Below are 14,851 nucleotides of genomic sequence, written 5' to 3'. Positions count from 1 at the left end.
GTAGGTAATGCTATTTATGTTATTTAGTGTTTTCTTTGTATTATAATAATCACGTAATAAATATTAAATGCATGCAGAAAACACGAGTCCACTTACGTATTAAAATTCTAGAAGTTTTTTATAAACTTATTATAATTTTAATCTTAAAATTAAAAAGAAGGCTGTAATAAACTTTTATACTGTACAGTAAGTAGTCTAGTGTATCTTCCTCGTCATTGAGTAGGCCATTTTATAGATACTGTTACATTTGGATTCAAATGATTCAATGATTATTTATGAAAAACAATTTTAGGCAACAATGGCCCATTGGTCTATCAGATTATTTGCAACGTATTATCATATATAAATTTGTTTATATTAATAAAATATATTATTAGTGTACTATTTATAGTAATATCATTGATTAATTGATCAATGGTAGTATGGAATAAGCTATATATTTATAACAGCGTAAAATTAATCTATTACTTTTAAAATATTATTATTATTTTTTTTTATTATCAAATATAGTAAAATTTGTAAGAAGTTTTAATTTCCCACAAATAATGATTTTAAATTCCAACAAAATAATCAGTATTCAGTATTCTTTGTTTAAATTTGAACTTTAAATATGACGTAAATGTATTTTTTAGTTGATTGATTTAATAATTATTGATTAATAATTTAATAATTATGTAATTATTGAAGATAATATAAATGCAAATTGTGTAAAAAATATTAAATATAGAGTATAAAGTATAAACCATTTAGACTATATTATAGTGCAAATATTTGTTTATCCAGTTAGTATATTATATAATATATTCATGAAAAATATTAGAAAAATATAATAACAATAGAAATGATTATATCTGAAATACCTTCAACCACCCTAAATTTATTAGTAGCTGATTACGCTGATGATTAATTAGTAATTTTAACTATAAGATTCTCTATGGCCTCAATTAATTTACAAAACTATCTTGACCGAATTTTTTAGTTTTTTTCTCTATAAAACATCGATGAAAAAAATTTTGCTGAGTCTAAATTCTTTAAAATGTGTTATAAGATTCTTTATAATTTATTATTATAACTATTTAAAAATATTTAAGTTACCTCGTATGCACGATAAGGTGCACACCAACTGCCATAAAGGAAGGTACCTATGGTGTTAAAAATTAACATATTTTAAGAAAACGTTGGGATGACAATGACGTAATAAAAACACTCGATGCTGTACGCATCACAATATGTGTATATGCTTATAAATGTTATATTATCCTAATAATCATTATTTATCAGTAATATGTTTTTACAGTGTGTATATTAAAAACATCAAACACAACGAAAACGTCGAGTGTTCAAAAATCGGTTTTTGTTTTTCTAATGCCTTTTTTTACTTCATATAATACGTTTAATTTAACACTACGCAACTTATATGATATATTAATAATTAACTTAAAGTACTAAAATCTACAGTATAATAATAGTATATATATATATACATACATATTATATAATATGTATATAATAAAATGTCTTAGCATATATTACATAATAATAATATATAGTTACATGTTGAAAATAAAATAAACAAACGGTTGGTATACAAAAGTCGGTAGGTAGGTATATTATATATTATTATATAATATTATAATACGACGGATGGGTGACTAGAAATATATAAATATAAATAATTATATTATAATATTAACGCAATAATAATAATAATTAAATAAACATGTGTTAGTAAAGGAGTAGTGATCGATCAGAGAACGATCGCCGTATACAGATCGTGTTAGTTTGTTTTTAATTTATTCGCGGGTATGTAATATAATATACATGTATAGGTACATGGAAGAAAGCGCAAAATCGCGTTCTGGGGTCAATTTTTTTGGGGGGGTTTTCTTCGGTGTAAAAATTGAAAGTAAAAAACAAATTCAAATACAAAAAACACAGGTACAATCTCGTATAATAATAATAATAATAATAAAAATATATGTACACGCGCGCGACACGTATTATAGTAATAGAAGGATATTCAGGGTATGTTACTTAAATCGTACGGTATAGAAGCCGAAAACGCAGAAAGTTAGATGTGTGTAACCGACAATAAACGTTTTGACACTGACCGATGATGACGCGTTTCGCGTCAGGATCGAGTTTTATTTTAATTAATTAATTTTATTTTCAATAAAATAATAGGTTTTACAGTATTCATGCGGAATTGAGTAATGTTTGGGTAAAATTAAAAAATCGTTTGCACGATAGAAATTGTGGAATTGCGCATTTAGTTGTAGAATCGTGTGTCACCCCGTAAGCAATCAAATAGGTTCATCGATAAAGTCCCTGCAGCGATTCGGCTGGAGACGATCGACAAAAACCGGAAGAGAGAAAAAAATCTGTCCGGAAGTGGGTTGTGCGATCACGATGTGTTTAACTTTGGTTAACATGAAGACGAAATAACGGGTAAACGGGTGAGCGTTGACGGGCGGGTGAGTGATGGGCTCGTCGCACGACAACGATAATATTATAATACGGTGTGTGTGTGTAAAAGGTACGACGAAGTAGATTTTAAGTACATAATATAGTTTAACGATTAATTAATATTAATAATTATTATAATATTATGACTTGTGTATCGCTGCGCGTGGGTCGTATATGTAGGTGGAAAGCGACTCGTAAATCGTAATAACATCACAATAACAATAATAATAATAATAATACACAATATTATTACGATGTTGAACGCAATTTATCATGGAATGTCTTGTTTCAATAACTAACCTATAATAAATTATTATTATTATTATTATTATTATCATTATCTTATTTTGTGTTTTTGATTATCATAGGCTACACCATAATACAAAACAAAATAATATTGTGTAAGAAAGAAAAAATAATTTTGTGTACTCAACATTTCATATATCTAAATGCAACACGTGACAGTGCGTCGTTGTACGCACACGGTTTAAGATTATTTTTTGTTTTTATTCATTTACATTGAGAACGATCACTTAGACGTACAACGAATGAAAAATTATTATATAATAATAGTAAGTACGCCTATTATCGATAGGTGTTAGTAGTAATATTATGTTCGACCTGCATGCAATATAATTATATTATATTATATTACCTTTTCGGTGGCCTTAAACGTAATTTGATCATTTGGTAGCGATACACAAAATATACTAACATACTCTATGATAATATTATGCGATGACATTCGTTCGACAACCACGACGACATTTTAAAGTACAACAAGACTTACAATTATTATAATACTATCGTGGTGCAAACCGGCCGCCACGGTCGTTAATTTAGTACAGTGCGGCGACGGGACGGCGGCCAGCCTAGCACTACCGTCTCATTGCGGATACAATACAAAATGAAAAAAAAAAAAATTTACATTTTGACGCCAAGTGTGGTGGTTGTAACGTCGAACGAAACGGACAAAATAAAAAACTTAAAGATAAGTGTGAAAAAAAGTTGTAGACACGGTCATAATAATATTAATAATAAATATATATATGTAGGTATACCGTAATGTTATATAATATAATCAAATTATCAATAAATTAATGTCTACATGAAATATAATAATAGTTATCATAATATAATAATAGGTAATTTAAAATTTATATAAATAAAACTAATCGTAAACTTATCAAAATTATTAATTTAATTTAATTTTTTTGTTTTTTTTTGCTTGTTTTAATTTTTCATGTTTAATAATAATAATAATAATAATAATATATAAAATTGGAACATCAGGTTAATACGCACTAGGACAAGATTTCTCTCTCTTTATATATATATATATAATATATATACCGTCTACGTTTCGTAATATATATGTATACATTAATAATATATAAATATAATAACAAATAAGGGATCTGTGGTTGTGATGTGGGTGGTTTGGGGTGGGCGTGGGGCAAAAGGGGTTGTATGGTGTGTCGTTTACACCTATACGATATATTTATAGAACAGCTATCTATATATTATAGTGATGATATTTTGTTCAGTATACTATAATCATATTGTTATCGATTTCAGTTGAATATCATATAAATTGTGCCGGGTGAAAACAAAACGTGATGTGGTATTATTAATTTATAATATTATAGTGAACTAATTAATGTATAATTTATATGATTTCAAATATAATGTACAATATTATCGTAAAATAGAAATGATAATTATTATATTATTATGTTTAATGTATAGTAAAACATTTTTTTTCATCTTTTTTTTTCCATCGAGAGATATGTACGAAAAGATTTCAATATAACAACATAATATTATATTATATTCGACCGAACAAAAAAATTGATTTTATGATTTGTCGACTCGGGTCGTGTTACGTTTATTATATATTATAATATTATTATATGTTACAGCTGTAATTATAATATTATATTATATATTGATTCACTCGATTTACAAATATAATTCAGTGTCAAATTTATACAATATATTGTTAAACAACTATAATATTGTGTAATCTAAACAGAAATTGAGCATACAATAAAAAAGTAGCGTTTGCCCTGAATATACGAGTATAATGGCAATAATTTGACGTACACAATGTTTTTTCTCAGTTTTGTATGAATAAAAATAGTAAAAACATTCGAGTGAAAATCAATCAATAATAAAACGATTTGCTCTTATATTGAGGTAATATATATATAAATATATATTATTTAATACAAAAAAACTCGACATTACTTGTAAGAAAAATAAAAATAAAAAACTACAAGAATGATGAAAGGGGTTGATGATAGAAAAAAAATGTTAACGAAAAGTCGCAGTATGAGGAGGGTACGACGAGGCTCTATAGTATTATGCATAATATATTTTAATAATTATTACAATTTAGTCCTGCAGTGGAGTGTAGTAGTAGTAACGCAACAATGTACATTATTGCTGGGATGGGTATTATAATATTATTATCATATAATGTAATATACTATAATACGGTAAAACAAACGATAAACGGTAAGCATATTTTATATAATATTATAATAAAATGGCAGCAAAATGGGAGTTGAGATCGTCTAATAATAATAATGTATATAGTGAGTTAAGTAAAAAAAAATTAATTAAAAAAAAATTAATCATGACTAGATTTTCAGTTCAATTATAGCGGCCCTGTGTGTATGTACAACGAAAATATTATTATTATTATGCATATTATTTATTATAAATACGAGTATACGACACGACGCGTAATGTGGTGCGATACGTCGTGATGATGAAGACAATAATAATATTATATTCTACACAACAGTTAGCTGTAAACGTGCTTTTCGTCTCCTCTACTGCTCCTCGTCCATCTCGCGTTCGCCGTCCCGGCTGTACATGTCGGCCAGCTTGTCGAAATGCGAACCCCAAGATACCAAGTACTCGTAGTCCTGGTGATCGTCCTCGGTACCTGCAACCGCAAAAGTACGATTAATATAATTGTATCGATTACCAGTATTACCAGTAGTCTTTGCTACCTATAATTTCGAACAATCATCGGTGCATTAAATCTTTTTTATAGGTATATTTAAAAATCAAACGATTGTGAACGATTTGTCGAGAGAGATTTTTGCTTGGTTTTAGTATAATTTTTTGTATAGTTATATAGAAAGTATAGTAAGTTTTCTACAGTATTTTTAAAATTTAACAAAATCCTTTCTTAATAGTTAATACACATCTACACGGTGGTATTCTGGTATTAAGGTACCATGGATATTTCAAGGTTACGACTATCAAAGTTTTAGCTTTATGTCGATTATGAATCAGTCAGTTAGACATTTTTCTTTTATTCAATAATGATATAATTTGGTTCAGTACGTAGCTCACGAATCGACTTTGTAACTAACTAGTAAACATTAACTTGGATAGATAGAAAAATCTTGTGATTTCATAAAAATCTGAGCCCTAGATATACGTTTTATAAGCTATAGGTGATCAAAAAAAATACATTATATATATTATAATATTAACTGATTAGCTCATTACTGCTGATTTGACGTTTATTTATAAACAAAATTGATAGTTGGTAAATATTAAAAAAAATATTGCTAATATTTTTGTAAATATTTTAATTTAATTAGTTGAGTCATTACATTTTAGAATAGTTGAACTTGCTATAAGTCAATAAGGGAATATTCAATTATTAAAATGCATATCTAAATAATTGTTTAGAAAAAATTATAAAACGAAAAGTGATTTGAATTCTGTAGTTTTAATAATATGTTTTATATTATATTAGGCAGACATTGAGAAAATTGTAAATATTTCACCCGATAATTTTAACAACCAAATGAAAATTTCAATTAATTTGGGTATTAAAATCATAGAATTTCCTTATAAAGTATATTTACTGTATCTTTTTTTTTTATTTGATTATAGTATTTGTACTCGTATTTTCAATTTTTCAATAGAACTAACTCGGAGTATGATGGCATTTTATTATAGTTTTCCATGACTAAATACAGGTTGGGGTAAATAAAATCGTACTGTATCCAAGGTTTGGCCCTGAGTTTTGTTTATTGTCATACCATATTATGCTATTTTTATTAGAAATTTATATCTTGTAAATAAAAAGGTTTAAAACCATGCTGATGATGACACGGAAGTAGATGTAACGTCACAAAAAACTTAACTATTCTAATATCTATTTAATTATTAGTTATTTGAAATTTTTTTTTTATAATGGCTTGTCCTTATGCCGAACACTCAGTTTAAAAATAAAATCACGCAAATTAGTAGAGTATAATCAGATGTCTGTATATGTAGGTATATAGAAATCGCGTCACATTTTTATAATATCATCAATGTGTTCGTCGTGTAATTTACCTGTGTTTAATGATGACAATGATCCGGCAGTACTGCCACCTCCTTCATAAGCGTAATTGCGTAAGTCGTCAAACGGCGGGGCGTTTGGATCACCGTCCGCGCGTTTCTTATGGTCTTCTATGAATATGCCGACGTTGGGTTCTACGCCCACGGGCATTGCTGGATCTATAAAAATCGATCGTTAGGTACTTTAATGTATAGACCGTGATGCTGCGGTAAAATATGTACTGATGACGATCGTGTACTAGTGATAGAGATTTGATGTGATGAGTGGTTAAAAAATTAATTTTAATTAAAAATATTTTTTTACAACTACTTTGTCGGTTAAATATATAACTAATAATCAAAACTTTCTTTCTATTGACCCATCCATCTAGTATGTTGTGGGTAACTAGGTAAGTGGTACCTACCTATATATATTATTATTATATAATACGTACATTTATATTTCTGTGGGTGCATGTTGTTCATCGATCCGCCGATGGGTATCTGTAACGGCGTGATGTCAAAAGCGGTCATGTCGTCTTCGCCGCCGCCCTCGTCGTCGTAATTGATTATGTTTTCTCTGACGTCGTCGTCTGGTCCAGGATATTTAATGTGTGACTCGCGTCGCCGGTTGTACACGACAAACATCAACACTAGAACTGCGTGGCAGAAAAGACAAATAAAAGAGTTAAATAAGCTGTGCGGATAAACGTGTTAATAGTGACGCGCTGTGGAAAATCGTTTTTATTGCAGTGACAAAAGAGTCGGATAATAAATCATAATTAAATATTTCTAATTGAAATAAGAAAAAACTTAGGTATATCGATAAAAAAATTGAAATTAAAACGAAAACTTTTCGTTTCAATTTTAAGCACAGCTACGAACAAAATGTAAATATTTCAATTAACATCTTTATTTACATTATATTACATCTTTCAACTATTTTAAAATTTTTGCTTGCGTGATACTCATTACTGATTTATTTTTAAAAAGCTCCAACGGATTATATTGTTTTTGATTTACTTAAGATATGTCATTAATATAATTCACGCACGAATTGGAAAAAATTATCGGTAAAATGGATACATTTATCTGTGCTTGTTATAAGGCTAGGTTGGATTATAACATATCAAAACTGCACTTACTGAGTATGATGAGGAGGCACACCAGTATAGCGGCCAGTGCACCCATGCCAAGTTTCAGTTTTTGGCCTTCTTGGACCAGTTCGCAGTTTTCGCCCCAAAAGCCGTCCGGGCATATGCAGCGGTAACGTATCCTAGGGTCTTGGTTCAGGCAAACGCCACCGTTCCGGCATGGACTGTCCAGGCACTCGTTTTTATCCACGCAGCCTTTGCGATCCGGAGTCATGATCCTACCTTCACCGCAACTGTAATATAATATAATACGTAAAGTAGAAATGTGTTTCGTTTTTCGATTGTGGTGTTACAAGAGTATAATATTATTGGTAAGTATTGCCATACCAGCAAATAGAAAGGAGGAATTTGTTTTATAATCGGGAATTTAAGATTTTATTTTATTATATATTTTTATCTCTACATTAAAATTAGCAGTGAAATAATTGATCAATTTTAAATAATGAAATGAGCATATTAACTATATTTTTGCTAGTAGGCAGTGGTGCATATATACAGTTAAAATATTTTAATCTTTACAAAAGCATTTTAAACGTATACGAATAAAAAGAGTATTCATTTTGCTATTATATAAGAACGACGAGACAAAAATGACCAAAATTACGTCATTATTATTAAAAATTAATTCATAGTACAGCTCTGTGTGATAAACGAATTTTAGATACGAATACAATTTATACGATAATTATTATGATTCTTTTATGTACGAAAACTTATAAAATCATATTTATTAATACATTGGCTTCCGTTTTTAAAATATAAAACATCTATCTCTTCCATCACATTTAAAATGAAAATGTATATGTAAATTTAATTTAATTAATTATTATTATAAATTTAATTTGATGTTTGAATATTTATAATTTATACATAGGTATACATTCGAACGTAGTGAAACAGTTTTTTTTTAGGAATTTCATAATATCAAAAAAGCTTCTTAGAATTTCACTACAAATTTGAGCCCCCCCCAAAAAAAAAAAAATAATTCAAAGAATAATCGTTATTATATGTACATATTTGTCAGATTTCATGATGGTGATGAACAGATTATAGAACTCACGTGCAATCGTAATAGTTCCAAAGGTCGACGCATTCGAAAGGCTCCTGACAAATGACGTTGGCACACGGTTTGTTTGATGGGCAATTCCTTTCAACGTTTCTAGCCATGGTAGCTTGACCCCATTGTGTTCCGTTGGTCGCTGGCGGCAGTGGCAAATATCTTCCCTCCAAGCGTATGTCGTCCAAGCAACCTTGAAAGATTTTACCATATTTATAATGTATAATGTATATACATATTACACATGGTAATACGAATTTGACAAGAAACACCACTGTATAGGCGATGTAAGATTCACTTTCATATTTGTTTTACTAGCGAAACGAATTTGAACAATTTTTATAATTGTTCGTGTACCAGAAAGACGAGGAAATTCTAGTTAGATGACTAAAAGCCCGATTTCTATTGATTCACTAAATAAATTAAACAATATTCTAGTTACGACATCACTTCATACGATTTAACTCAAAACTATACATCTACGTATAGGTAACAATAATTATTACAAAATCAGACTTTTAGCTATTATCAACGAGAATGCCGCCTTTCTTACAAAATTAAATATAAAAATAGTTTTAATCAGTCTAATGATAACTTCACAAATTATTCGCATCGCGTACCTATTAGTATTTTTTTTTTTGTATGAAATTTCACATTACCTTTTTGGAAGTCACCGTATACTTCAAATGTTCGAACGCCCGTGTACTCGGCCTTTCCACCAGCGTACACTCCTTCTTGCTTGTCTACCATTAGCCACTGATGCCCTTCGAACCGATAAGTTTCGTTATAATGTTTCCCTTCGCCACCGTCTAATTCTAAAATGGCTGATGAACCGTATCTTGACACTTTGGCTGTGTGCCATTTACCGTCGTCAACGGTTACAGCGCTTAGCCACACGTCCCTTTCCTCGGTTCGTAAGCTGTTCAAGTTGTATCGGAAATGCAGTTTGCTGTCTTTAATCTGCCAACATGATAAGATATTGCGGTATAATTATTAAGTAAGTGCAAATATTTCCATTCGCATTTCAAAAATAATTTTTTTAAATCTTAGAGATTAATATTTGTTTTTATTGTTTTATTATATTATATACAAATTTATATTAAAATTAGAGGCAATAATATACTAAAAGGCCTGGCAGTGAACTTAAATTAGAAAAAAATTAAATTCTTAGTGAAAAAAAAAAAATAATAATAAATAAACAAAGGAGAAAAATCCAGGTTTGATTTTGAAAAATTTGTATCACGACATTTTAAAATGACCATAAGTTGATCTCCAAGTGGTAAACACTAGATGTATAAGGGGCCTAAAGTGGGTAAGGCCATATTTATACGTTCATTTTTCAAATTGTTAGAACAAGCTCCTTTACGTCACTCAAAACAATGTTTATGTTAAAAAACATTTAGAAATATTTTGAACATTTTAATAAATAGCTAGTATTATATTTCTGAATTTAACTTATTTTACGACCAGCAACTTCTTTCATTTCAGCGATTGCTCGTATGTGGAGTACTTACAGTACAGGTAATACTAAAATTACTAATACCAATAATAATAATAATGCTAATAACAATATCGCACCTCGAGAATGGCATATTCGCGGTTGTGTTGGTCGCTGACTCTGAACAACTCTCCATGCTCTTCGCGCGTCCTGAACCGTAGTTGGATTTTGGTCATGAATTTGTCAGCGTCAAACGATAGGGCGTACTTCACGTAACTCTGGGGCCGGAACGTGGTTGGTATAGTGGGCGTGAGGCAATCGGCACCCGACCAGCCGGGGTTGCACTCGCATCGCGGTTCCACCATACTGCCCACGCACGATCCGTGTTCCGAACACCTGTGGCCAACTAACTGCATGCATAGATCTTCGGTTTGAGGACATCCGGCAACGCTGTTCCTGGTGAGTCCTGGGTTGGCCAGATCATAAAGCTGCGAATAACAGATGTTAATTGTATAACATTTTATGTCCATTATCGGGATTATTTATATTTTATAATGCACTGAGGTACCATAATACCATAATATAATAATAATAAATTATTCTAAATATTCCAAAATATACGAAATTATGCGTACTAAAACAATGAAAAAACTTTATGGTTATATATTAATATATTTTATATATATATATATAATGTATAATATATGACTTGGAAATGAAATAAATAGTATGGTAGGTACCTGAAATATTAGAATTGTACACATTCGTATATTTTGGAAAAATAAATACACAAATAAACTTATAACAAATGTATAGTAAATACATTTTACATTAAAATAACATTTTAAAATATTTTAATTCATATGCGTCAAATATTTTGCTATCCAAATTTCCAATAAAAATATAAAAATAATAGTTATACGCACTAAAGTCTAAAACATGCAAAACAAAATGTTTTCTTTAGAGAAGCGATGTCTTATATCAAAGTTATATACTAGTATCAGTAGTATCTCACCTAATTTGTGTTAAGAATATACTTAATTTATTTATTTTAATATTAAAAATTATATGAATTCAAGTACAGTAAGTGTATAATACATAATACAATATATATGGTAATATAAAAATGAGAATATCTCATATCTATTATATATTATAATTACCTATCACCCGATAAATGCGCATAATTCAATTGAATATTAATAATAGGAATAAAAAGAAAGTCAAAGTATAACATACGCGTAGGCAGACTAAAACATAAAAATAATCACTTCAGAGGTAGGTAATTGAATTTTTTTTATCAATCTATAACGGATTAATTACGTTATTTAATTTGACACCTTCTCGGGAAATACGATCGATTGGGTCTCAATAACCATTAATATGTGATTAAATGCGATGAATTTTTGTTGAGAACGTATAGAACAAAACAAGGATTAAAGGTATAAAGAGTATAATTTAATACAATTTTATAGCAGTCTTGTATAGCTGATTATTGCTGATGAATTCGAACATAAAATATGTATAATAGTTTGCGTAATCATCGTCAAGTCGAAAGTCACTTACCTTGCTGTTGTGATAGACGTTTTTAATGCAGCCGTCGAATCCTTTGCCGTACGGGGCAGATTGCCAATGATAGTGAGTGGGGTCAAAGTCCTGTACATACCGGCCGCCTATTTGTAGCGGTGAATTGATGTTTAGGTACTCGTTGAACGGTGGTATCGTGCCCTGGGCCTGGCAAGAGGCATCGTCGAACTCCGGATGCGAACCGTCTTCCAGTTCGGAAATGTCCGCTGAACGGCAGTTGTCCACCACCAAACGGATATTCTAAAATACGGGAAGATTCGTTGTAAAGTTATCCGTTGAGGTTATAGGTATAAATAGTACAATATAATAATATAATTTATGTAGGCATGAGCGGCAAATCGCATGCAAACTCGTGAGTGATACGTACCTCCGTGTCCCAAAATACATCAATTTTATGCCACTCGCCGTCGTCCAAACTCTTTTTTGTTTTCACCTTAAGCTCTAATGTACCGGACCCAAAGTCGATGAGCAAACGCGGTTGACCCCTATCCAACTCGATTGATATGAAATCTGTGAATAAACACGTTTGAAAATATTAATTTATGAGCATGTTTCCAACGAAGTTCTACAAAATTTATTTTTTGATAATTTCAAATATCGAATCTTTTGACAAATATTGACGATAAAGATTAAAATCCTACTACATTAATTATATAGGCAAGTTTCTTTCTGCAAGATGGTATATTATATCTATTAAGTATTACATAAATAACTGATTAATATAGTTAGTTATTTTCATAGAGCTACAAATAAAAAAATAATTGTATGACTTTTAAAAGGATATAGTTTATTTAATAAATAATATTATACTACATTTTATTGTGCACGTTTATTGGTATATTTTATATTCATATTTTTCACATATATATGATCACAGTAACTACGTATTTTCAAGATATTATGCAGATATTGGTAATTGTTTTTTATTTTGATAAAGTTTATATTAGAAAAATTGACAACAATTATTTAATAATGGTAGATTATGTAACTTTATTATAATAATTATTTATTTAAATATCTAAATAGCATTTTAATATAAAATTAATTAAAATTTTACTTTTTTCAAATTTGAAATCTTATGTATTTATGTTTTTAGTTCACAAGGGGATGATCATTGAACAGTTTTTTAAATTTAAATTATTAATTTTAAATGGTTTTTTGTTCTTTTTAAAAAAAAAAACATAAACAGTTCCCAATTTTAACTTTAACACACACACACACGTTACGTACCTGATACAAGCGTTTCTTCGGGTTCAGGTGGCACTATGGGACCGTTGTACAGCATTAGCCCGTCCGCTTTTCTTGTTACGAATTCGAGGCTCAAATGAGAGTTGTCACACATCTCCAAGGGCGGATACCATGCCCATCCGCTACCCTTGAAGCTCCTGGCCGTCTGCTGGCACCTGGGTCCGTTGAAGCCATTCAAGCATTCGCACGTCGGCCCGTTTCTGGTATCCGTGCACCGACCACCGTTCAGACATGGGCTCGATCGGCACGTTTCGATTTTCGTGAAGTTTCGGGCTCCGCAGGTGCATTCTGCGTAAGTATCGATTCGGACACCGACCAGTGCCGTCTTGTTGGCGTTCACCATGTACGGTAGCGTGTTAATCTCGAATACGTTCGTGCAACTACCCTCGCAGTTTACGTACTCGTACAGACATTCGTCAATTCCGACCATAGTGATGTTTATTCCCACATCTTTTTCAATCTGAGTTTAGAAAAAATAAATAAATACACATTAACGAATCCAATAAATTACGTATTATACAATTCCAATATTTTTTCCGATTTTAACAGCCTGTCTAATTTTTCAGTGGTATATTTTAGTGTTTAATATTTTTTATTTATATTTACAAATTTTGCAAGGATATTGTAAATAAACTCTATCCTGCAGATCAAATCCTATCTTGTTGTGACGAGGTGTTCTGGGAACTTAAGCTTTGTTATGATTGTTATTAAACCACATAATAAAGCTGGAAATATTTTATATCTTTAAAACCAAGGACTTAACTATTAAGTGTCAGAGCGGTCAGTTTTAGAAGTCAACATTCAATTTTAATGATAAACCTCTCTCAAGTATAAAAGCAACCAGTAAACTAAATCGAAAACTAGTACTAGAAAAACACGATTATATGGTCTGAACACGACAATAATCAGGTAGAACAGATGAGTGGTCAGAGATGAAACAATCTTCACGTCAAACAATATTTTAGAATAATATTATATTCCCGAATAAAATAAATGTATTAAATTGATATACAATAATACCATAAAAGTGTCTATACCATTAAAGATTTTTATTTTTAATTTAATTTTTAAACTTTCAATGATTATTCAATAATATTATAAGTATTGGAGATTAAAACGATCGTCATACCTCTTCGCGGTGCATCAATACCAGGCCGTTGAGTTTCACCGTTTTGTAGTAAGGCGATCCGTGAGCAGAGAACCTAATGTCAGTTAACGGAGGGTACTTTTGTTTCAACTGAACACTAAAAATGTCGATATTTTCTCTGGGTGTGTTTAAAATGTCCACAAGTTTATCCTTGAATTTATCGGCTTTGCTCCTGACTAAGCTCTGCGTCTAATAATTTAATAAAAAAAAATATGTGTTAGCGTGCTAACTTTTAATTAACTATTTTGCGTTCGGAATTTACTCTGTAGTTCCATATTCTGATGAAATCTTCGTCCGGATATTCCAGCGATACGTATTGACCCTGCGTTCATAACTGCCTCGGGCGAAATTTCTTTAACCGTAACAGTGACGTTCGCAGAGATGTCCGTTTGCGTGTG

At 30.3% G+C, this 14,851-nt stretch overlaps 1 protein-coding gene across 1 annotated transcript in view; it reads right to left on the bottom strand.

Moving 5' to 3' along the window:
* Positions 1–1,230: 1,230 nt before the first annotated feature.
* Positions 1,231–14,851, bottom strand: part of LOC132924046 (neural-cadherin-like) — a 130,886-nt gene continuing 117,265 nt past the window's right edge. The window contains 13 exon segments of the mRNA XM_060988114.1: positions 1,231–5,422; positions 6,838–7,002; positions 7,278–7,481; positions 7,968–8,209; positions 9,037–9,226; positions 9,693–9,993; positions 10,612–10,959; positions 12,038–12,298; positions 12,426–12,568; positions 13,289–13,766; positions 14,436–14,642; positions 14,716–14,748; positions 14,750–14,851. Coding sequence (XP_060844097.1) covers positions 5,307–5,422; positions 6,838–7,002; positions 7,278–7,481; positions 7,968–8,209; positions 9,037–9,226; positions 9,693–9,993; positions 10,612–10,959; positions 12,038–12,298; positions 12,426–12,568; positions 13,289–13,766; positions 14,436–14,642; positions 14,716–14,748; positions 14,750–14,851 — 2,790 coding nt within the window. The 3' untranslated portion in view covers positions 1,231–5,306.

Source organism: Rhopalosiphum padi, chromosome 3, assembly GCF_020882245.1.
Source record: "Rhopalosiphum padi isolate XX-2018 chromosome 3, ASM2088224v1, whole genome shotgun sequence".
Classification (NCBI taxonomy): Eukaryota; Metazoa; Arthropoda; class Insecta; order Hemiptera; family Aphididae; genus Rhopalosiphum; species Rhopalosiphum padi.
The sequence above is the reverse complement of the archived record's forward strand: the minus strand, read 5'-3'. Positions and strand labels throughout refer to the sequence as shown.